Source organism: Triturus cristatus, chromosome 7 (assembly GCF_964204655.1).
Source record: "Triturus cristatus chromosome 7, aTriCri1.1, whole genome shotgun sequence".
NCBI classification, from domain to species: domain Eukaryota; kingdom Metazoa; phylum Chordata; class Amphibia; order Caudata; family Salamandridae; genus Triturus; species Triturus cristatus.
The window spans coordinates 614128274-614152376 of NC_140590.1; the positions used below are offsets into that span (position 1 = coordinate 614128274).

General features: G+C 44.3%; 1 protein-coding gene across 3 annotated transcripts in view; it reads right to left on the reverse strand.

Annotated features, from left to right (window-relative positions):
• The window catches only part of COIL (coilin), a 135696-nt gene that overhangs the window by 98317 nt on the left and 13276 nt on the right, over positions 1–24103 (reverse strand). For all 3 annotated transcript variants that reach the window (XR_014966561.1, XM_085617185.1, XM_085617184.1), the window contains exon 2: positions 6600–8562. Coding sequence is in view for 2 of the 3 variants with exons in the window: in XM_085617185.1 (XP_085473311.1) it covers positions 6600–8562 (1963 nt within the window). In the remaining variant the exon portion in view is untranslated. The remainder of the gene's footprint in view (positions 1–6599; positions 8563–24103) is intronic.

Genomic DNA, 24103 nt, shown 5'->3' on the forward strand with positions numbered 1-24103 from the left:
AGTTACACTTCCCAGGGTGACCACCACTCCTCGCTCCAGGTCTTTGGAGCCTCGTTGTCTTCGTGAACTGCCTCCTGTCCCCTGCAGCTGGTGGTGGGCTATTTTCTTTGTTTCCCAGTGCGGCTCCTATGATGTCCTCAAACCGGGTAGAATGGGTCCCGCTCTCCTCTTCTGGGCCGCTACTTGGGCTCACGCTGTTCTCTTCGGCGTCTTCCGGGCCCGTCCCCCTCTGCTCCACTACGTTAGTCCTCTCTTGACGCTCCACTCCCCTCCATAATTGGCTGCTAGCTTAGGTAGACCTGCCTCCTCCTTTCATCCGCGTCGACAATGTTAACCCTGTCCTCTTCTGTTTTATAGGGAAGGAGCTGTTGGAGCTGCTCGCCGTGCTGGGACGAAAGAGGTAAGTGAGGGCTGATTATGGAGGTTGGGTCGGGGTACCCTAGGGATAATAGAGTGTTTTCAGGGAGCGCGGTCTGGTCTTCCCCACACCCCTCCTACCCTAACTTTCTTGCTTGCAATATTTGATTCCACAGGATATTGAGATAGATATTCTGCATTAGTTTGGTTTCTTCCTTTTCTATGACAGGTACAGAACCGGAAGGGCTGTAATGCTAAGAACCATCTCAATAGCCGGGCACTGTGCCCTTTGTTACGAGACAGCTACTCTAATGGGGCATGATCTGTATATAAAGTGAATTATCTGCCCTCCCAATAGTATCGGAGAGACTCGATAGCCCATTTGATTGATATCCCAGATACTTTACATACCTCGCGGTTTTACGGCTCTTGGTTAGAGTAATAGTTAGCCCCCCTTCCTTTAGAGCCTGAATAACTCGCCAGGTGTACCAAGTGTTGTTCCCATGATGCGCTATGAATAACAATATCATCTATGTAGGCGGCTGCAAAAGTGCTGCATGGTCTAAATATAGTATTCATAAGCCTCCCTGGAAGGTTGCCAGGGCACCGAGTAAACCAAAGGGTAACACGGTAAAGTGGTATGGCCCTCCCGGTTTAGAAAAAGCAGTCTTCTCCTTGTCTTGGTCTCTTAGTGGCACTTGCCAATACCCTTTACAAAGTTCTAAAGTACTGATGTAATGTGCCTCACCCAACCGTTCAATCATCTCGTCCATCCGTGGCAGTGGATACGAGTCAAATTGTGATATTTTTTTTTAGCTAATTTATGTATTTATTGCACCATGCACTTTTCGAAGTCAATTGTGTAACCTTTGTCCAAATCATATATCCCAAATTTAATGTATTCCTAAATTGAAAATGTGTGTATAATTATCATTGCTTTTTTATCTTTTTCTTTTAATCACGACTGATAATACGATGAAATTTTAGATGTAAAATGTTTGCTCTGTGATGCACTTTTTAGGTCATTTTGTCCGAAATAAAGTCTTTTGAATGAATGATATTTTGTTAACCTCGAAAATCAATGCAAAACCTGATGGACCCATCCGGTTTGCGGATGATAACAATTGGGAGTTCCAGTCTCTGGTGGAGGGTTTTATAACCCCCATCTTAAGCATCTGCTGGATTTCGTCTTCGAGAGCCACTCGTCAGGACTCTGGTATCCATAGGGACGTAGTTTGACTTTTTTCCCTGGAAGAGTGTGTATGGAGTGTTCTATAACTGGGGTCGTCCCTAATGGCGACTCATTTCCTGCACCTGAAAGAAAGAAGCGGTCTTTCTTCATTCTTCCTCTTCTTTCCAGGTATCCTGTAGTAAATCGTCCATATGCGGACAGTCTCTTCCCAACATCAAGGGCTCAGGCAATTTGGGAATCAACCCCACTCGTAAGGGTACTGTTTTTTTTGATGATGTATGTTGGATCTGTACTTCAGTAGTGGAATATCGTTTATTGTACCCATGTACGCACCGGATATTTACCATGTCTGCATTAGCTTGCACTCCCCCAGGGACCGCCTGGGGTCGCATGAAACACTGTACACATCCAGTGTCTACCAGAGCCTTCCTGGGCTCTCCGTTGACAGTGACCTGGTGATGGTAACGAGGACTGAATCCTGCCTGTGTGCCATGCAGGACAATTGTTAACCCAACATCCATTGGTTCTTCATTTTGCGGACAAAAACGTGCAAGGAGTCCAAACAGCCAGCAATTAAAGCACTGGGGGACGGGAGAGGGTAAGAGTCGTGTTGGCGGGGTTACAGGCCCTGGCAATATGGTGTCAGTAGGCCATGCTGCGGATCTTGCCATCCTCTAAACGTTTGCAAAAAAGAAATCTGGGTCATCTCCAGCAACATACTTTTGCATTACTACCGAGGGAGGTGTTGCTTGGGTCATCTGTTGGCTGAGTGAATCTGCCATCTTCCCGATTAAAGCTTCTTGAGTACGGCTTTGTTCCGTTAGGGTCCTACGCAGATTCTCCCCATCTTCCTAGGCATCTACCAGAAATGTCTTCATAATCTTTCCCAGTCTGTCCTGCCTTCCGTGATCATGTGCACAATGGCCTCCATCTTCTCTGATCCCACTTCTGACACCAAGTTTGTGAGGGATGGGCGAAAGACGTACCTAGGAGGCCGGATACGTTTCTCAATTTTGGCGTTTATCTGAAGGAAAGTCTGGAGAAAAAACTGCGAACACAAATATTTCAAAGGGAAAATAAGGAAAGACTGGAAATAATTGAGGCTGTTGATAAGGTCTTTGAGTCTCTCTCTTTTCACTGGTAATCTTCTATTTCTTCTGTTTGTTTTAGGCTCGTGCTTCCGTGGTGGGTCGTCCCCGGTTCGCCAGGAAAGCAGACGAGAAGAGTAAGGTTAGTAAGGTTTAGGATATGTTGTTTGTAAGGGATAGAGACCACCACCACAACACCCAGGGGTGTTGGGGAGAACTCCTTTCTGTTTAAGATGGTAAAGTAGTTACCCCCCTCCTTTCTTTGGTTTTTTTTGTATAGGGTTGTTTCTTTATTTGTTAGATCTCCTTCTTTCACTACTAGGATTTTGGGAAGGGAGCGTGCGTAAGGAAAAATAAAAACATGCAATAATGTTTAGTCTATGCCGCTGTTAATTCTTTTATATGGTGTGGGATTATCTGTGTCCCTTGTGATATGTCTCTGCTTAAAACACACTTTCTATCTCTTGATCATTATTTCAAGCCCAGTCTCGGGCTTCGCTTCCACTAGGGTATGTCCTCCCCTACTTCATTCCAACTTCTACCCACAAATGGAGAAGAAAACAGTAGCGTAAAACGAATTGCCCAAAAAATAAAAATAAAACAATGCGCTGGATCGTGACCTCTGGACACCGGCACTCCCGTGATTAGGACAGCAACTCTTTCATTTAGTGCCCCAACTCTCACTTGTCTCATTTTGCCTCCCCGCCCATCTTTTTCCCACTGGACTGTCCCATACACCTCCCCACCCTTCCCGAACACGTACCAGGAAAGCCGCAAATCTCCTGAGTTGCGGCGGGGGATTCACACTTCCCTGGGTGACCACCACTCCTCGCTCCAGGTCTCTGGCGCCTTGTTGTCTTTGCGCGCTACCTCCTGTCCCTGTGCAGCTAGTGGTGGGCTCTTTTCTTTGTTTCCCCGTGCAGTCCTTTGACATCCTTGAACCTGGAAGAACGGGTCCCGCTCTCCTCTTCTGGGTCGCGACTTGGGCTCACACTGTTCTCTTCGGCGTCTTACGGGCCCGCCCCCTCTGCTTCACTCAGTTAGTCCTCGCCTGACTCTCCGCTTCCCTCCGTAATTAGCTGCTAGCTTGGGTAGACCTGCCTCCTCCTTTCGTCAGCTGATCCGCGTGGACGATGATAACCATGTCCTCTTCTGTTTTACAGGGAAGGAGCTGTTGAAGCTTCTCGCCGTGCTGGGACGAAAGAGGTAAGTGAGGGCTGATTATGGAGGTTGAGTCGGGGTCCTCTGGGGATAAGAGTGTTTTCAGGGAGTGGGGTCTGGTCTTCCCCACACCCCCCTTGCGAAAAGGTCGTTTTGTGATAGGTCATTTTGATGTCTCCACAATACGTTTTGGGCCCTTGCCTGTCGTGGGTACTTGGCCCACCCACATGAGTGAGGTCATTTTATCGGGAGAGCAGGAGGAACGCTCGGTGGTAGGAAATTTGTGTCAGCCCGGTGATCCCATAGACCTCACAGAAATTTGAGATTTTTTTGATTTTTTCTGCTAAATTTGAGGTTTGCAGGGATTTCTAGGTAGGAAAACGTTGGGGGATTCATGCAAGCCATACCTCCCTGGACTCTCCAGGGTCTCTAGTTTTCAGACATGTGTGGGTTAGGTAGGTTTCCCTAGATGGTCACCGAGCCGGGCGCCAAAAATCCTGGTGACGCCCTTGCAAAAACAGGTCGTTTTGAGTTAGGTAATTTTGATGTCTCCTCAATACGTTTTGGGCCCTTGCCCGTCACGGGTACTTGGCCCACCCACACGAGGGAGCTATCATTTATAAAATCGGGAGACTTAGGAGAATGCAGGTGGGTGGAAGTTTGTGGACCCACACAGATTCCAGAACTTTCCATCACAGAAATGTGGGAGACATTTTTTTAATCTTTTTTTTTGTTTTTTTACAAAGTTTGGGGTTTGCAAGGGATTCTGGGTAACAGAGCCTGGTGCGAGACAGACAAGTCACCCCCTCCTGAATTCCCCTGGGTGTCTAGTTTTCAAAAATGTATAGGTTTGCTAGGTTTCCCTACGTGCCGACAGAGCTAGAGTTCAAAATACACAGCTTGGCACTTTGCAAAAAAAGGCTCAGTTTTCACTGCTGATTATTTAAATTTTCTATATGTCAGATGCAAATAAAACATATCCTGCAATACAACAAGTAGTGGTCACCTTTGATAAACTTTCGGGATATCAGAGGAGCCTAGATGAGACAGAAATAATGGTATGGAACCACCCCTGGGATGGACATGAAAGGAAAGTAACTATAAGGTATTTAGGAATCAGGGTGGTGAAAGACCTGGGGTAACTGGCTGAGTCCAATTTGAATAGAGTCATTAAAGATTGCAAAGGACGGTTGGAGAAGTGGAAGAGTTTGCCTCTGACAGTTTATGGCTGCAATATCTGGTCAAGATGATGATTCTGCCTAGGTTTATCTTTTTGTTTGATAATATACCCCTAACATTTAATAGGCAAGTGTTGAAGAATTTCAGGGGGAGATCAGTAGCTTTATGTGGAGTCCTAAAGGGATTAGGATATCATGGAAGAAGCTCAGGAAGAAAGTATCCAAGAGAGGCATGGTCCTCCGAGATCTAAAGCTGTACTGTTGGGATTTTCAGTTCAATATCTGTATAGGGTTGATGGGGAACCAGACATGAGCCCAATCAGTATGCTATTGCGGAGCTGGACAGCAGGTATGACGAACACTGCTTTTTTGTATAAATTTGGGTCCCTGAAAAACTTTAAAAAGATCAGCCTGAAGATCCGTCAGACGGTAGCCAGGTTGTGGTAGGATGTACAAATCCTTTTAGGCATTCCTTACTATAGCTTACTTGCTCCCACCTGGGACTCACCAGGAACCCCATAGTGCTTGAAAGATGAACTATGTGGCCCCATCAGAAGAGACGTGGTGAGGAGATGTAGGGGGGAGGGGTGGATTTATGGAGTGAGGGAGAGAACAAGAGGCAGTTTCTCCACGTTAAAGTTTATTCAGATAACTGCATGGGTTAAACAGCATAAAAGGATTGAGGGATGAATGTTGTCAAACGGAAAAAGATCTACATGATACCAAACTCAAGAAGGTTTCAAAATAGTACTGAAAATTGGTGATAGCATTGGAAAAGAGAGCTAATCGCTATCTGGAAATGAGACTTACCAAATATTGAGATGGAGAAGTTAGGGCAGGTATCCTTAAATTTGTTATGTGCTACTGTGAGGTCTGCTACCCTAAGACGGAGCCATTTTTTACACCCTCCATAGATGCTACTGGACTCTTGCGAGAATGGCAAAACTCAAGGATGCAATGGAGTGTAAATGTCCTAGATGCGGCCTGGCCTGAAGGAGGCTTTACATATACACATATTTATGGAATGTCCAGGGCTGGCTATATTTTGGCACGGTGTGGGTAAGGTGTTGAACACAATTCTGGCTTGCGATATAAAGGTATGCCCTAAATTGATATTATTTGGTGTGGAATATAATGTAAGTGAAAGTGCCTGTATCAAGGAAAGTAGTAAGGTGCTTTTTTACCTAATATTGTTAGCGAGACAAGAAATTTGTAGGAGACGCATGCATATGGAGTCCCTGCTGATAAAGGAATGGGTAGTGGCCCAGGTGAGTAGGCTAGACAGGGCAATTCATAACATAAAGAAGGCGAGAACGTGGGAACCTTATGAATCACGGCTAATGAACAACCACCTTGATGGAGTCCGATGTTTACACCTTGTTTCTCTGTTCAATGTGTGCGGATTACCCACAGCGCTGTATGAGAGAATGAATTAAAAGAGAAGCAGAACTGGGTCAGAACAAACATGAGTGAGGCTTTATTGGTGAAAGGAGGAGAAAAAAAAAAAGCATAAAGTACTGCAAAAATATTTGCAGCTCATACCTCTAAAGAAGAACAAGAAGATCTAAACTTGAAACCTACCCTGCTAAGATCGCAATAAATGTAAAAAAAAAAACACCTTACCTGAATAATGATAGACTTGTTTGTAACACTGTGGTTTAATTGCTGTTGCTTCACATTTTCAGCGCTGTAATCATTAGGGAAGTGATTGGCATTTCCTCGTCCTCTTCCCCTCAACCTCCCACGAAATCCACGGCCTCTTGAACCCCTCCAATGAACAGTGTCCTGTCCTCGTCCACATCCTCTTGCCACACCCCTTCCTATACTTATTGGGTTTGGGGTTGGTCCATATAAGACAGTTGAGTTTTGTACATCACCATTTCCTGCAAGGGAAGGCACTGGTATAGGTTTTTTTATAACAAAGCTGTCTGAATCAGAGGAATCCGAGCTATCAGAGCTCTCAGAGTTGGCTGAAGGCTTCTGTTTATGCTTTAGAGCGGCATCTGTGAAATGACTGTCCGCTTGAGTTCTCTTTTTGTCCAGTGTGCTGCCAATCCCTTCTTCATTGATATCAGAGTCGGAGCTGGATGATGAAGGTTTACCTGTTGTACTAATTACAGGTTTAACGCTAGGACCCAGTTTTGAAGCCCTGGCAGTTTTTGTGACAGTCTCTGTAGTTGCATTTGCTGTAACAGGCTGGGGAACATCTTTTTTCTTAACGAACGCTGGGGACTTGTCAGAGTTGGCTGAAGCCTTCTGTTTATGCTTTAGAGCGGCATCTGTGAAATGACTGTCCGCTTGAGTTCTCTTTTTGTCCAGTGTGCTGCCAGTCTCTTCTTCAGTGCTATCAGAGTCTGAGCTGGATGATGAAGGTTTACCGGTTGTACTAATTACAGGTTTAACGCTAGGACCCAGTTTTGAAGCCCTGGCAGTTTTTGTGACAGTCTCTGTAGTTGCATTTGCTGTAACAGGCTGGGGAACATCTTTTTTCTTAACGAACGCTGGGGACTTGTCAGAGTTGGCTGAAGCCTTCTGTTTATGCTTTAGAGCGGCATCTGTGAAATGACTGTCCGCTTGAGTTCTCTTTTTGTCCAGTGTGCTGCCAGTCTCTTCTTCAGTGCTATCAGAGTCTGAGCTGGATGATGAAGGTTTACCTGTTGTACTAATTACAGGTTTAACGCTAGGACCCAGTTTTGAAGCCCTGGCAGTTTTTGTGACAGTCTCTGTAGTTGCATTAGCTGTAACAGGCTGGGGAACATCTTTTTTCTTAATGAACGCTGGGGAGTTGTCAGAGTTGGCTGAAGCCTTCTGTTTATGCTTTAGAGCGGCATCTGTGAAATGACTGTCCGCTTGAGTTCTCTTTTTGTCCAGTGTGCTGCCAGTCTCTTCTTCAGTGCTATCAGAGTCGGAGCTGGATGATGAAGGTTTACCTGTTGTACTTATTACAGGTTTAACGCTAGGACCCCGTTTTGAAGCCATGGCAGTTTTTGTGACCGTCTCTGTAGCTGCATTTGCAGTAACAGGCTGGGAAACATTTTTTTTCTTGACGAACGCTGGGGACTTGTTAGAAAGCGGTTTTAGTTTACTGCTGGCCTTGTTGCTACTGAGAGACGATGTACTTGAGGAATCACTTTCAGAGGCACTCCTACCTGTCCTGACGATCTGCAACTTTATATTTTTGGAAGTGGTTACTTTTTTAGAGTTGATAGAATCATCTAAAACCTTCTTTTCTTTAACTTTGGTGATATTCGTCACATCTGTTTTCTTATTTTCCAGCTCTTTCACTTTGCTTCGGTCTTTCTTTTCAGTTTTCTTCTGATATAAATTAGCATGGTTTTTTTCAGGGCTAGAGTCCAGAGTTCCTTCAGAACTACTTTTCCTTTTCTTTGATTTTTTCTTCAACTCTCTACCATCACAATGTAGACTCTTTGATGGGGAGGTTTCAAAATCGTGTTTTCTCTTCTTTTGATGCAAGTCTTCTTCCTTTTCCAATACCTGTGCAGCCCTTTTGCTGGCTTTTCTTGCAGACCCGATGGCATCGTCTTCACAGTCAAAGTCTTCATGAGTAACTTCTTCAAGCTTCACTCTAGCGAATGGAGAAAAAAAAATAAAGTGACTAAGTGTAGCTGTTTGCATTATTTCCTCAACTAACATTCCTGTACGGACAGTTTTCAATTTTGTTTTGCCTATGCTGCACCTATGTACAGTGAGGGAAAACTATGTAGTGAGTACAAATACAGTCTCTGCTCTTATCGCTCATTTGTACGGGCATATCACTCCGTGCAAAAACATGCTTTTGCGTTTTTTAGTTTCTTACACACATGGGTTGAGGGTCATATATACTTCCCTATAATCACTGCCAGAGATTATGGGGATGAAAGTGGTTACGCTGTCATTGCAACAACAACAAACAAACTTTGATGAATAGCAGCCCTGGGTTCTCATAAGAGCCACAATCCATAATGATCAACTCTGGGTACTTTAAAAGTGCCTGAGGGTTGAGTCAATCTAACTGCAAGCGTTCAAGCCATCACGCTTTTTCTGCTAACTGCTGTGACCCAAAATAAGATCAGTTTTCTGGTAACTCGCAAACACCAAAAACGCTTTCCTCAAAGGATCACAAAAATACGCATCTGGCCACACACCCTGCACAGTGTAGCTCGATACCAGGTGGGCAAGGGCTTCAGCGACGCAGACGGGGTAGTAAGCAGTATGCTAAAATACAATACAACTGCTGCAATACACAGTGTAGTCAAAGGCCGCGTGCAACGGGTTTAGAAATTATGTTCGCCTTAAAATTAAAAAAAGATAGAAAAAACATTAAAGTCACTGTAAAGAACACAGTTTAGAATTGAGTTAAGGTTCTCTCTCAAATGCGCAAATCCACTAAAATTCGCTATGGTTAGCATTGCACACAACACACACCATAACTCGGGTCATGCCCAAAATACCAATTTACAACGATTTGCAAAGTCAACAGGTCTCGCCTTTGGGACCTTAGAAGTATTTAGCCATTCAGCACATTATCGTGGGTACTACGACATCTACTATTGTTTAACGTGGAAGCTTTGACACTAATAGGCACATTATAGCAATTCACTGAGAAGTACTTATTTAAAGTGTTATTTTTGTACAAGTAGTCTGAACTCACATATCCGGAAGTGTTTTCATACGAGATGATGAAAGGAAAAAAAGTGTTTTAGAGAAATAAATAATTTGCCTGATAACACAATTTAAGTGAGGAAGCTACAATGTGTCCAGGTTTTCTGGTTTCACTTTAGCAAATGCGCATTGAGTTCTAAAGTGAGTAATGAAAATGGGACCTTATGGTCTAGTTTTGAGTAAAACAAAGCACAACGTGCGAGTCTGGTGCCACTGCACCAGCTACAATCTGGTGTGTGTTATGGTGCAAAGACACCTGCCGTGCTGGTGCAGGGCTGACTGTCACAGGCGAGCATAGCGCTGGCTGATGTACAAGCAGGGGTGCAGAAGTAACAGCTGTGGTGAAACGCTGCTGGTTATGGTTTAAGACGTAGGTGCATTGGCTGTGGTATAGGAGAGCACTGACAGTGGTGCAGTACCAGAACATCGACTGTAGTGAATGTCGGGAGCCCTGAATGTGGTATACAAGTGCTGCTGTTGAAGCACAAGCGCGGACTGTGGTGCAGAAGTGCTCTACCACCGGAGCGCTGTATCAGCTGTAGAAGTGCTCGCTGTAACACCTAAGCACTGGCCGTGGTAAATGACTGGGTTGCAGCTTTCTGGATCAGTGCCTGAGATGTTTGCCAGGCGCCCCACAAAGAGGTAAACAAGTTCAGATCTTTGCGGCTACAGGGCCAGATATAACAAAGACATATTCGTGAATCACCTTCCGATTTCCCAAAACTGGCAGCTAGCCATCCCCCTTACTACCACTATTACCTCTCCAGGAGCTCTTCAGGGCTCACTATTGGGTAGGGCAGAGTTTCAGGCTGTGGGACTGGCTCTGGGTCGTGCGGGATACAAATCAGGCTCAACTGGACCTCGGGGAAAGCCAATAGAGAAGCAACCCATTGAGGAGCTTCCTTTGTGAATGGCCCGTGCTCAGAGCCTGCTTCTCCACAACTACCACCCAAGCCCGCACCAAGGCCAACTTCTGTGACCGCTGATGGGGTATAAACACAAAAAAAGAGACATCTGTGACAAACAACAGACATAATAGACTAACGTTCTCTGCAAACAGTAAGAGCAATGAGAGCAAGCGACAAAATAAATAAACAACAAAACTTGGCCACTCCCAGCTAAACACAATGAGAGAGTATTTGGAATGATCCTTAAGCCCAGCAGTATTTGGTGAGAGGATGTGGCATGACATCCATAGCTGCGACTTCGGAACTGGAGAATTGAGTTCAAATTTCAGTGTGTTCTCCCCGTGCCAACCCAAAAAAAAATAGAGCCAGAGACATACGGATATCAAAATTTTTAATCCCGTATTGTTTTTAACCCCTTGAGTGCCCCGCCCTTTGCCGGGCGTTTCATTAGCGGGCGGGGTTCATGACGAGATAGTCTCGTCATGGGCACAGCGCAACCGCGCTCCATGACGAGACTATCTCGTCATGGGCACTGAAGGGGTTAAAGAGTTATTAGAGCTGGGATTGAATCAGCCATTTGTTAGAAATGTTAATTTTTTTTTAAGTTGGCACGTTTGAATGCAAACAATGCCGATTGTTTGGGAAAGAAGATGTAGCTTAACATCCAGAGCTGCCGACTTTTTAACTGCATTCAAGTCTCAGCATGCACATTGGTGGTAAAGTATGTGTGTGGTGTGTGTGTGTTCCCTGACCTTGTCTTCCAAGACATCAATCCGATAAGCACCATCGGAGGTTCTTTTATTGCTTTTTCTGTGCTGAAGGGGTCAATGCAGCCAACTGTACGGAAACCTCCCCATAGCTCAATATTACCCCTTTGTAATAGAAAACCCTCTGTTGGCACCATCAAAGTCTTCCAGAAATTGACCAAAAATGTTGGGTTTACAGGTGAGCACTAATCTAACCGCTTGCACGCAACAAGTTTTACCGTATTGCTGGAAAAAAATGAACTAAGGACAGCTTCAAAGCCTTTACACAACATAAGTTGTTCCAAATCCAGATTTTGTAAAAAAAAAAAAAAAAAATCAAGAAAAATGAAATTTGCCACTGGGTGTACGCTTTTTAAAGGCTACAAATGCACACACCTGAGGTGAGTTTCACAAATTATTTTTCTTTTAATATAGTGGAGTCCTACTGTAGAGTATGACAAAATTACATAGCAACTCAATTATATTTGCTAAACTCCCATTGGGTGAACAGAAAGAACCTTTTATGCATTTTTAAGAAACCTTTTACATTAAAGTTAATTAGCAATCCTTAGTGAACTCTCATTGAGCGTGCTTTATGTCCACCCAACAGAACTTTAGCAAAGATTCCCGTAGTGCTAATAAACTTTAATGTAAAAAACTGCGTGAAACTGTATTGGTCGCTGTTAGAAATGGGGGTCTCTAGTTTGCAGAGGAAGGTACCTTTGTCCAAATAGGGACCCTTGCTTCTAGTCAGGGCAATGGGGATACACACTTTAGATAACCCCTGCTCACCCCTGGGTAACTTGGCATGAGCAGACAGACTTATCCCAAAGGCAATGTGTACAGTAACTGTGCTCAGAACACACAGTAATAACACCACAAATGTACTCCACACCAGTTTAGAAAAATAAAGTATCTTTATCTAAACTCAACAAGACCAAAATGACAAAAATCCAACATACATGTAATAGAATATGACTTTAAAAAGGTTTCAAACAACTTGGTCCATAGAAAACCATGGATGCGTGATTTCTCACAAAGTGCCTGTAGATGCATGAAAATTCACAAGGCCAAAAAGCCGCAGAGATGGGAAGCGTCGAAAAACAGAGAGATATGTCAGTTCCTGAGACCATGGGGAGGCGATGCAACAGTTCTGCTGTACGCAGGAGAAGTGATTAGTCGAATCTGGCCTGCAGGGGGAAGTGATGCGTCGATTCCAAAACGGTACTGGTCCGCGGGTGATGAGTTGGGGAAACTAGCCACACAGGTGAGATGCATGGAAATCCGGGATGCGTCGGTGTTTGATGCAGCGTGGTTGAGCGGTGCTGTGTCGGTTTCTTCTGCCGCGATCGCTTGATGCATCGGTTCTTGCACGGCGACAGGCAGCGGCGTGGAGATTCTTCTCGCACAGCAGTGCTGCATCAGAAAAACAGCCGCAAGAGCAGCATTGCGTCAATTCTCGTAGTTCTTCAGGTTTCTTCCAGCTCCCAGCAGCAAGCACAACCTCCAGAGGCCCAGAAATGGAACAGGCACCCCCTGGCAGGTCAGAACTTTCAGCAGCAGTGTTCATGGGAGCTGGTGTTGAAGTCTTTGTGTTCCAGAGACTTTAGAACCGGAGGTCAGCACACACAGGCCCTTGGAGATGATCATCAAGAAGGTTCAAAGCAAATTTCCAGTCTTTGTGCTTTCCTTGGCAGAACCAGCAACTGCAGGCCAACCCCAAACAGCAAAGGGAGAGTACTCCTCCTCACAGTTCTTCAGCTCGTCTCCTTGGCAAAGGTTCCTCTTGAGTCCAGAAGTAATATAAATCTCTGGGGTTTTAGGTCTAATACTTATAACCCAAAATGTCTTTGTTCTCTTTGTGCAAGGATCTTTCGAGCCCAGTTCAAACCTTCTCTGTCCTCACTGGTGCAGTATGTTTTGTTATATAAATTTATTACGCGCACGGCTACTCGTGAGTGTCCCGGCGCGAGACCAGCAGAGTAAGGCAGTGGGCTTCAGGTGAATAAATGAGTTTTCAATTTCTTCTTAAATACAACTAGATCCTGGATGGTGCGCAGGACCAGAGGAAGAGCATTCCATGCAACCGCCGCTTTCACTGAGAAAGAGCTGCCCCCTATCCTCTGACGCTTAAAACGTGGGACCTGGGCAAAGCATAAGGACGAAGAGTGCATGGAGTGCGCAGGAACATAGAAGGATAGACGCCTCTGCAGGTAGAGAGGGCCACACCCATGGAGCGCACGGTGGGCCAAGGTCAGAAGTTTAAATTTCACTCTGGCCACCATGGGCAGCCAGTGGAGAGAGCGCAACTAATGATGCTCACTATCCCTGGCCGACAGACCCAATAAGAGTATGGCGGTGGTATTTTGAACCACCTATAACTCCTTCAGCAGGAAGCCCGGGATACTAGCAAAAAGGGCATTGGCGTAATCCAGCCGAGACTAGATCAACGCACAGGTGATCGTTTCCCTCACCGCAAACGGCAGGAGGGGAAAAAAAAAAATCTTCTAAATGATTTAAGCAGGCCGAAACAACCGCCGGCCAACTTCTTGATATGTACTGAGAAGGAAAGACATTCATCGAACCAAACCCCCAGGTTTTTTACTGGTTTCCCAATTGAGGTCAGTAGTGGGTACTCGGGAGGCCAGAGCTGCTCTCTGAAGTTGAGGGGAAATGTGCCAAAAAGCATATTCTCCGATTTTCCTTCATTGCACTTGAGCTGTGCCTCCACCAACCATTTGAAGATAGATGAAAAGCAATGTAGGACCAATAGTACAGAGTCCGCGCCTTTGTCCCAGGTAAAAAGCAGCTGGGTGTCATCCGCATATGCCAACACCTTAGCCCCCAACTCCTCTGCCAGGTATATCAGAGGAGTCACATAGATATTAAAAATAGGAGGGGACTAAGGGATGATCCTTGCGGGACACCCGTTGTTACAGGCTGAGGGGAAGAGGATGACGGTGGAATCCAGATCTGCTCAGACCGCCCCTCCAGGAAAGATCGAAACCAGCCCCACACAGTGCCCGATAGACCGATCTTGGCCAGAAGTGACAGAAGAAGTGAGTGCGGGACAGTGTCAAATTCTGCCGAGAATTCGAGCAAAATCAGCGCAGCCCGCCCACCGGCGTCCAGACAGTCCGAGTAGCCTCGGCCACCTCAACCAACACCGTTTGTGTGCTGTGTGAAGCCCGGAACCCAGATTGAGCTGGGTGTAGGAGCGCCTCCTTTACTACAAAATCGGTGAGCTGATTGTTTACCACAGTCTCACACACCTTTGCCAATGCAGAGAGGAGGGAGATAGGCCGTTAATTCCCCGGACAAAGGGGATCCAGTGACTGCTTATTCAGGAGAGGCAGGATCATGGCCTCCATCCAAGCCAGAGGAACCACCGCGTTCTGAAGGGATAAACTAATGATGGCGTTCACTTCTGCGTTAGCGATCTCAGCTACCGCTGCCAGTATCCTAGCAGAACAGGGGTCCGAAGGCGAGCAAGACTTTAGATCTTTAAGAATTTTGAGACATTCCAGAGGGTCAACTGGCCTAAACTCGGACAATGAGTGACCTGTATTAACAGGTGGACACTCCAGAGATGCCTCCGAACAAATGTTGCAGGAGATAAATCCTGCTTGAATAGCCAGGATCTTATCCCTAAAGAAGCAAGAGAGGATGTTACACCAAGAAGGTGAGGATGACGACACACTTGCTTGGGCCACGGGAGACATGAAACTCTGGACAATCGCTTACATTTCCTTGGAGTTATTGTATGACCACAGGGGGTGGAGACAGCATTGTGCAAGGGAGACAGGCCCTATTCAGGTGCAAGGAAATCTCCTCCTACTACTCTAAATGCAGCCAAGCCCCATTCAGCTCAGCTCTGACTCATCCTGGCAGGGCCAGGCATACCTCAACCCCTGTGGCTGTCTACAGTGAATGTACATCCCCAGCCGCTGTCACTTCAAAAACCAGTCAATACCCACACAGGCAGAGACACAGAGAATAGTTAAGCAAGAAAATTCCTACTTTCTAAAACTGATATGAAGTATGGGAAGAAATATCTGCTGAGCAATCTTTAACTAAAAGGCTGTATCGATTTGGACTTCAAATGCTATCTCATGGAGAGGTTAGCAGTTATGAGGCATCTGACTGTCTAAGCTCTTCAAAACTGTATGTTAAATCTCAGGCTATTACATTAGTTTGTTTAGGATTAGCGTCCTCGCAACAGTTTTAGAAAGAGGTTGAAAAATGAATATCTTGCACACTTTGATCCTGAAAACAAGGACATTGTCAAAACAAATTTAATAAGACACATACTACCCTAACAGAAGCCCTTTATAGGCTGACTTATCACCAAAGGAAGTAGCTCAATTTTATACGAACAGAAAATGTCGTTGAAAATGTTCATACTGGAATATTTCATTTGAAGGAAACAGACGTTTGCTTAATACATCATTCAAAACCTACACCAATTAATTACTGCAAACTTACATACGATAAAGTTGCAAACAAAGATTTTAATTTTTTGGCACTGTTACAGCTTTTTAAACTATGTCAAAAAGAGGTAGAATTGATTGGAACATTTACGTCTTATGAGGAAGCTTTTTATATCTACAAATCCAAAATCACAATACCAGAGTTTAAGATTCATTTTGATATGTTAGATGAAAAAAAATATTATGCAATACTACAAGTACCAACAAGCTTTCTAATTTAACTTCTGCAGACCCACTTGGGTTACCAAATATTGGAACAATTGCTATGGGTGAGATTGAACTTGCTATGGCAGAAATGCGTAAGGACAGTGAAACTTTTGTCTTCAATTAAATTAGGATAAATGTGCAATATTTGAGGAAATTAATAAAAGTGTTGATAATGGACTACAACATGAACATGGTTTATGTGTATTTTTTGAATAATAGTTTATATAAAAAAATATATACGGCCAAGCTGGGCCAGGAAAAGTTTACTTATAAAAGTTACAATCGCTTACTGCCAAAAGGTAACCAAAATAAACTTATCTTGGGTTGTTACTGCTCCAACTGGTTTAGCCACAATACATTAATGGAATAACATTGCATTGACTATTACTAGGAGGGGAACATATTAATAAACTGGATTACCTAAAATAAAATAGTGATACCTCACAAGACCCTCGTAGAGGTCTCAAAAAACTACATATTTTGATTACAGATGTGGTTAATATGGTTTCCAACTTGATGGTTTTCGTTCATTTAGGTTTGACAGACATACTGAAGACAGCACATGATAATCTATTTTGGTGATAAACATGCCACTGTTTTTGATGATGTACTTCATCTTACTCCAATTAAAGTGGACCCAATTTTTTAAAAACTGTGACAGCTAAAGAAACTAGAAACTCCTTAGGAAGTATAGGTAATGTTAATATTTGGTTACATTGTTCGTACAGTGAACTTACACAAAATATGAGACAAGCAGATGATGAAGAGTATGGCAAAAAGTTTAACGAGATTAGGCTAGGAATTGTCACAGGAAGGGCAAAAAACTCCTTCTGACAAGCATATCCGCTTTACTCCCACATTTCAAAACTCCAGGAGAAGTTATGTGTTCCCTTTTTTCGAAAGCACAACCGGTTAAGAATGCAATGATTTAAATATGGAAATATTACCAATGGAAAAAAAAAAAAATTTCCTAGCAAAGATTCTTTTGATAGTCATGGAGCAAATATTCCTACTACAAAAACCTAACCAACAAAATTATTGAACGTGGAGCAATAAGTGCCACGAACAACCGGATTAGACAAAAACTTATGTCTGTGAAAGAAATTGCTGTGTTATTCTACGACGCAATTTGGATGTAGTACAATTACTTGTAAATTGAGTCATGGGACATATAGTAAAGTTCATAAGTAATGAGAAGATTGAATTTGCTAATGTCAAATTTGACAATATAAAGCACTCCAAACACATTACAAGAGCAACTGCAAGATTTTTTATCAATGAAAGACATATAATATCAGAGAGCAATTTCCTTTATATTTGCCTTATGCTGTTACAGTACATAAGTCTCAAAGTTTAATCTTGGATTATGAATTAATTAACATTGGCTCAGCAATTTGTTAACAGGGTATGTCATATGTTGGTTTATCTTGTGTGAAAAATGTACAAAGACTATATATTATAGTTGGCAATGACACCAACATTAATGCATACCCTGCTTGCGTATGTGAATATAACCATTTAAGACAGGTATATACTCCTTCTCTTGGGAAATATTCAGTGGTGTGCAAACCTAAAATATACATGAAAAGGAAAGCAAGCTTTAGAACTAACGAGGCTTTGGAAAACATTTAACCATGTATTAAAAAGAAAAACAACCTTGAAACTTAAAGCTTTAGTTAACAAACACAAATTGTATTACCTGCTATAGTGATGTGATGTGATTCTTAATTTGCTTTTAATAATTACCTTTTGCGAAAGACTTACTTTTGGAAAACACACAAGCTTTTTTGCAAGACTGTAACTAATTTGTATTCTCAACTTCAATTCAACAAATAATTGTGCGAGTCTACAAGTGGTGTCAGAGATATAGTGGATGATTGTACAGGAACTGTTCGTTTCTCACTAAATGAGCATTAGGATGCCCCGGGATTCTGTGTGGCTAATCTTAAAATAGTAGCAAATGAGACTTTCCCACATTCTGATCTTTTAGCTCTTAACTACCATAGGGAACATGAATGTTTCCAATGCTTAAATGCTTTCTCAACAGTCACGGAATTTGAAAGATTTGTATACCTTCCTATTCCAGATTGTAAATCTCTAACTTTTGTTCTAACTGACGATATCAAGTTGGCTCAACACTTTCCTTTGCTATGGTGAATAAGGATTTATCTGTAATGATACAAAGAAGTGCTCCCGATAATACAAAAACTAATACCATTATTACAAATTTTCCTGCTACTCAAATTCCCATATCTGTATGCACTTTCACTTGTCCTGCAATTAATTTCCACCATGGAGAAAACATTTTAGGTCCATTACGCCATATATTTTAGAAACAATACAGGATGGCTGAATGTGATGACACGAAGTTAACTTTTAAACACATATTGCCCAAAAAATTAATGAACTGTTACCAACTCCTAAATTTTAATTGTAAATCAGAAACTCGACATTTCTGAAATATGGAGCACATATTCTACATACCACCTACAGTAGATATGTCCTTATGTGGCCTGTCGTGGTTGATGACTTGTGAACAAATCTACTGCTTTAGGTAAGAAATGTAGTTATTAAGAAGAGCTTTACAAATTGAAGTGCAACTTGCATTAGAACAAATACAGTATTAGAATGGGTTTTTTCACAATCCATTTGATTTGTGCTTTTCTCCAATGCTTGATGATGAACAAAATATAACGCTAATGTGCACCATGTGAGGTGATAAAGGATAGCATACATTAGTAACTTTCCTGTTACTACCATCTGAACAACACTAAATAAAAATATTTTGTTCCAATACCTATGTAGGTTAATGTATATTGCATGTGTTGCAATTGAGTACTTTATGTTAAAAAAATAAACATTTGGAATTTAGAAAGGAACAATAGTATTTATATAATTACTTCATGAGACTTACTGTTTACTTACCATCTCGTTTAGTCTTCGATTTCATATATTACTACCGGTACCTGTAAGTTATATATAGCGGTAATAATCAACTCTTAATTATATTGAAGTTGAAAATAGTTCTAACAGAACCTTACTTATTTTTATCCTCCCCCCGCCCCCTGAAACTGTAGGTGAACTGCATCAACTATAAAACAAGCATTTGCAATACAATAGGTCTTGCAATCTCGCGAGTTTGAACTATTGGCATTGTAAATGACAATGTATTTTATTTGTGTTTTGGGTTTTAAAACATAAATAAAAGGCATTGTCATTTACAATACTAATAGCTTAAACTCTAGCAAATGCGACACCTATTGCATTGCAATAAAGGGCCTTCTCGACCGCTTGTTAGATTGTAATTATCAGAGCAAGAGACCGGCCTGCTACGTCTTCAAAGTAGTGATAAATAGTGCAGTAAAGAAGATGTGTAAGTGTTGTAAATTGCACAGACAAAGTGTGAAGTGAGAGTTACATATGATTCGAGCTATAAACACTAACAAAGCGCTAGAACACCTTTCGCTTTGTGATTACATTGTTGCGGCTCAGGAGGAAGAGCGGGGGGGGGGGCTATATCCTGCCCTCTCTGTGATTTGAGTGTGCAGTGTGGCATTGTGTAATGTCATTGCTATCTTAGGCTTAATAAAAAAAACACTCCAGCTGTAGTCGGGCCCTGGCTTCACCTCCAGCTCTGGCCTCGTACAGTGCCCCTGCTATTACTAGTAAGCGAGATGTGGTGGTATTGGTGGTGGTAGTGGCGGCATTGGTGGTGGTGGCGGCATTGGTGGTGGTGATACTGGTATTGGTGGTGGTGATATTGGTGATGGTGCTATTGGTGGCAGTGGTGATGATATTAGTGGTTTTGGTATTGGCGGTGGTATTCGATTGGTGGTGGTGGTATTTGTGATGGTATTGGTGGTATTGGGGATGGTGGTATTCGATTGGTGGTGGTTGGTATTGATGGTGGTAGTATTTGTGATGGTATTGGCGGTGGTGGTATTGGTCGTGTAATACTGGTGGTGGTGGTCGAATTGATGGTGGTATTGGTGGTGGTATTGCTACTGGTGGTGGTATTGGATTTGTACTGGTATTGGATTGGTGGCGGTGGGGGTATTGGTGGGGGTGATATTGTTGGTTGTGGTATTGGTGGTTGGGATTGGTGGTGGCGGTGGCATTGGTGGCGGCGATAATGGTATTGGATTTGTGGTGGTATTGGATTTGTGGTGGTATTGGATTGGTGGTGGTAGTAGTATTGGTGGTGGTATTGGATTGTGGTGGTGGTATTGGCGTTGTTGGTTGTAGTATTGGTGGTGGTGGCGGTGGCATTGGTGGTGGGAACACTGGTATTGGTGGTGGTGGTGGTATTTGTGCCGGTTGTGGTGGTGCTATAAGTTGAGGTATTGGTGGTTTTGGTATTGGTGGTGGTATTTGATTGGTGGTATTGGTGGAGGTGGTAATGGTGGTGGTGGTATTGGCGGTGGTGGTATTGGTAGTAGTGGTATTGGTGGTGGTGGTAGTCGCTGGTATTGGTGGTGGTATTTATGATGGTATTGGTGGTGGTATTGGGGATGGTTGTATTGGTGGTGGTGGTAGTGGTATTAGTGGTGGTAGTAGTGGAATTGATGGTGGTGGTATTTGTGATGGTAGTGGCGGTGGTTTTGGCAGTGGTATTTGTAGTGGTATCAGTGGTGATGGTGGTACTGGTGGTGGTATTGGTGGTGATGGTATTGGTGGTGGTACTGGTGCTGGTAGTGCGATTAGTGGTGGTAGTGCGATTAGTAGTGGTGGTAGTGCGATTAGTGGTGGTGGTAGTAGTATTGCTGGTGGTGTGGTATTGCTGGTGGGGGCATTGGTGGAGTAGTATTGGCGATGGTATTGGTGGTGGCAATATTGTTGGTTGTGGTATTGGTGGTGGTGATTGGTATTGGTGGGATTATTGGTGGGATGATTGTTGGTGGTGGTGGTGGAGGTGGTATTGATGGTGGTGGTATTGGTAGTGGGGATGGTTGTATTGGTGGTGTGGTATTGGTGGTGGCATTGGCGGTGTTATTGATGGTGGTGGCAGTGGTATTGGTAGTGGTGGAGGTGGTACTGGCAGTGGTGATGTTAATAAAACAGGCTTTTGAAAACAATCCGTCAGGTGGCTTTAGTACAAATGACATGTAACACAGATGTGCTGTTGTCAGCTTCAGCCCATTAGCAAAGGATTATGTACTACCTGGAATTCACATGACTTAATTTGCTAGTCATTTCTAAATCCATTTTACTTGGGGGTGGGAGGGGAGGGGGGGGGGTTGAAACAGACATGCGTTAATTCCGGGTTAAAGTGATTGAAAGCAGGCTCCTGTTTTACAGGGGCAGCCGTGCTGCTTAAAAAACACACAAGCGGTTTCAGCTGAAGCAGCGCATGTCGGGCCTGCAGTAAGAGAAACTCAAAGTAAATAGTGCTTACAGCCTAACTAACAGGCCCCGTGTCACAACTGTAGTAAAAGGGCGAGTCGCCATGGGAGGGTACAAATGAAGACAAGGCCCTACTAAGGAGGGACTAACAAGCCTATTAAAGAATCTGAAGGCAGAATTAACGGAAGACAATTCTAATTTATTTCTAATTTAAAACACTTATAGAGCGCGGCGTACACCTTGCGGTTTCTTGGCGCTGGAGGTTCAGTAACTGAGGAGGAAAGACCGTGAAAAAGTGGAGTAGTTTTTTAGGCGGGGAAAGCCTGGCTAAAAAGAAAAGTTTTCAGGTCTCTACGGAAGGAGAGGTACTGAGTAGCAGAACGAAGATTGTCTGGAAGTGAGTTCCAGAAAATGGGGGCCAAAGTTGAGAAGTTAGAACCGCCCCACTTTTTGCGTGAGAAGCGGGGGGTCTGAAGAAGGGACTTGGAGGAAGACCGGAGATTTCTGGCAGGGACATAGGGTTTAATTAGTGAGGCGATGAAAGCGGGGGCAGTGCCCAGGCGGGCCTGAAAAACCATGCATCCAATCTTAAAAAGGGAGCGTTGTTTCACGGGGAGCCAGTGAAGCTTTTTTAAAAGGGGAGTGGAATGATGGTAGCGTGGAAGGCTGTATATCAGCCTGGCCGCCTGGTTCTGGATAACTTGGAGTCTACGCAGGCAGTATGCTGGAATGCCATGATAAAGGGCGTTGGCGTAGTCCAATCGTGAAATTACCAGGGCGGCTATGATGATCTTAAGTGCCTGGGGGGAGAAGAAGCGGGAAACGGAACGGATAGTACGGAGAGTGAGGAAACAGGAGGAAACCACGGAACTAATTTGTGAGTGAAGAGTGAGCTGGTTATTCATTTTAACACCCAAAGTTTTGACCACAGTGGAGGGGGATGGTGCCGGGCCAAGAGAGGGGGGCCAGAAAAGGGAGTTCCAGGGGCTGGATGAACCACCAGTGAGAACCAACTCGGTCTTATCAGGGTTCAGTTTGAGATGGTTGTGATTCATCCAGTCCCTGATGAATGTCATAGTTGACTGGAAATTAGAGACCGAGAGGAGAGAGGGGGACAGATCAAAGATGAGCTGGAGGTCATCCGCATAGTTGTAAACAGTGACCTCCAGCTGCTGGAGTGCATAGATAAGAGGAAAGATATAGAGATTAAAGAGTAAGGGAGAGAGAGAGGAGCCCTGGGGGACACCACAAGTGACAGAGAGAGGGGTGGAAGTGAAATCGCCTAGTCGGACCGCCTGAGTGCGGTCCCTCAGAAAGGAGGAGAGCCAGACCAAAGCTGATCCCCCGATGCCGGCCGCCTTGACACGGGCAAGTAAGATGGTATGGTCCACCGTGTCAAAGGCGGCGGAAAGATCAAGGAGGACCAGTGCCTGGTAGTTGTTGTCATCCATACCCTTTCTGAGGTTATCAAGGACTGAGACTACGACCGATTCGGTCGAATGCCTGGGGCGGAATCCTGCCTGGCGAGAGGCCAGCCCCCCATTTGCCTCAATGTGAGCGCTCAGTACCGCGGTGACATGGCGTTCCATCACCTTGCCCAGAAAGGGCAGCAGGGAGATGGGGCGAAAATTAGCCGAGATGGAAGGGTCCGCGCCGGGTTTCTTCAACAGAGGCACTATGGTAGCGGCCTTAAGTACAGGGGTCACAACACCCTGAGCCAAGGAGCTGTTAAGGAAAGCAATAGGGGGGTCAGGGCAGCTAGAGTAGATTTGCTGTAGGATGCGTGCGGGACAGACATCCGCCGGAGACCCCGACTTTACTTTAGGGAGTATTGCTAGAAAGGATTCCTGAGTGAGGGGAGGGAACAGAGTGAGAAGATTCTGGACAGTGGGGGGGGAGGGATCAGCGAAAGCAGGCGAAGGTAATGGGATATTGGCCTTGATAGTTGTGATTTTGTCCATGAAATAGTGATTGAGTTGATCGCAGAGGGGCTGGGAGGGTGGGATTTGGGACGAGGTTCGGTCAGAGAATGCCAGGTCATTCACAATGCCAAAGATTACCCTGGGTTTGTTGTCAGCAGACGTAATTTTCATGGAGAAGTAATCAGTTTTTGCAGCCAGGATTGCTGATTTATATTTAGCCAGTAGTGCCAGGAAATGAGTTTTAGATGAAAGGCTGTAATCTTTCCTCCACTGCCTCTCCGCCCGTCGGGCACTCAGTTTGAGTTCTTTTAGGTGGTCATTAAACCATCTATTGGAGTCCTTGAGTCGACGAATGGAAATGCGACGTAGAGGAGCCACTGAGTCGCAACCTCCAGCCAGCCAGATGTTAATGGCCTTGGCTTGAGAGGCAGATGATAGGCCAGAGAAGGAGGGAATGGAATTGCGGAGCAGGGAGGTCAAAGAGGGGAGATCCAGCCTGTTCCAGTTCCGCGCCCAGGTGTTTTTTGCACGCGGGGTTTTGGAAAGTGGGTTATAAAGGATTGAAAAGGAGATAAGGGCATGATCAGACCAGGGGCAAGGAGAGACAGCCACCGAGGCCAATGGAAGGTTAAGAGACCAGACCTGGTCGAGTGTGTGCCCGTGAGAGTGAGTGGGGACCACTATATGTGACACGAAGTTAAAAGATAGTAGGGATTCTGTGAATTCCTTTGACGCAGGGCACTCGTGTTGGTCCGAGGGCCAGTAATTAAAATCCCCCAGCACCAGAACCGAGGCATAATTGACCACCAGATTGGCCAGTAGGTCTTGAAAAGCAGGTAAAAATGAAGG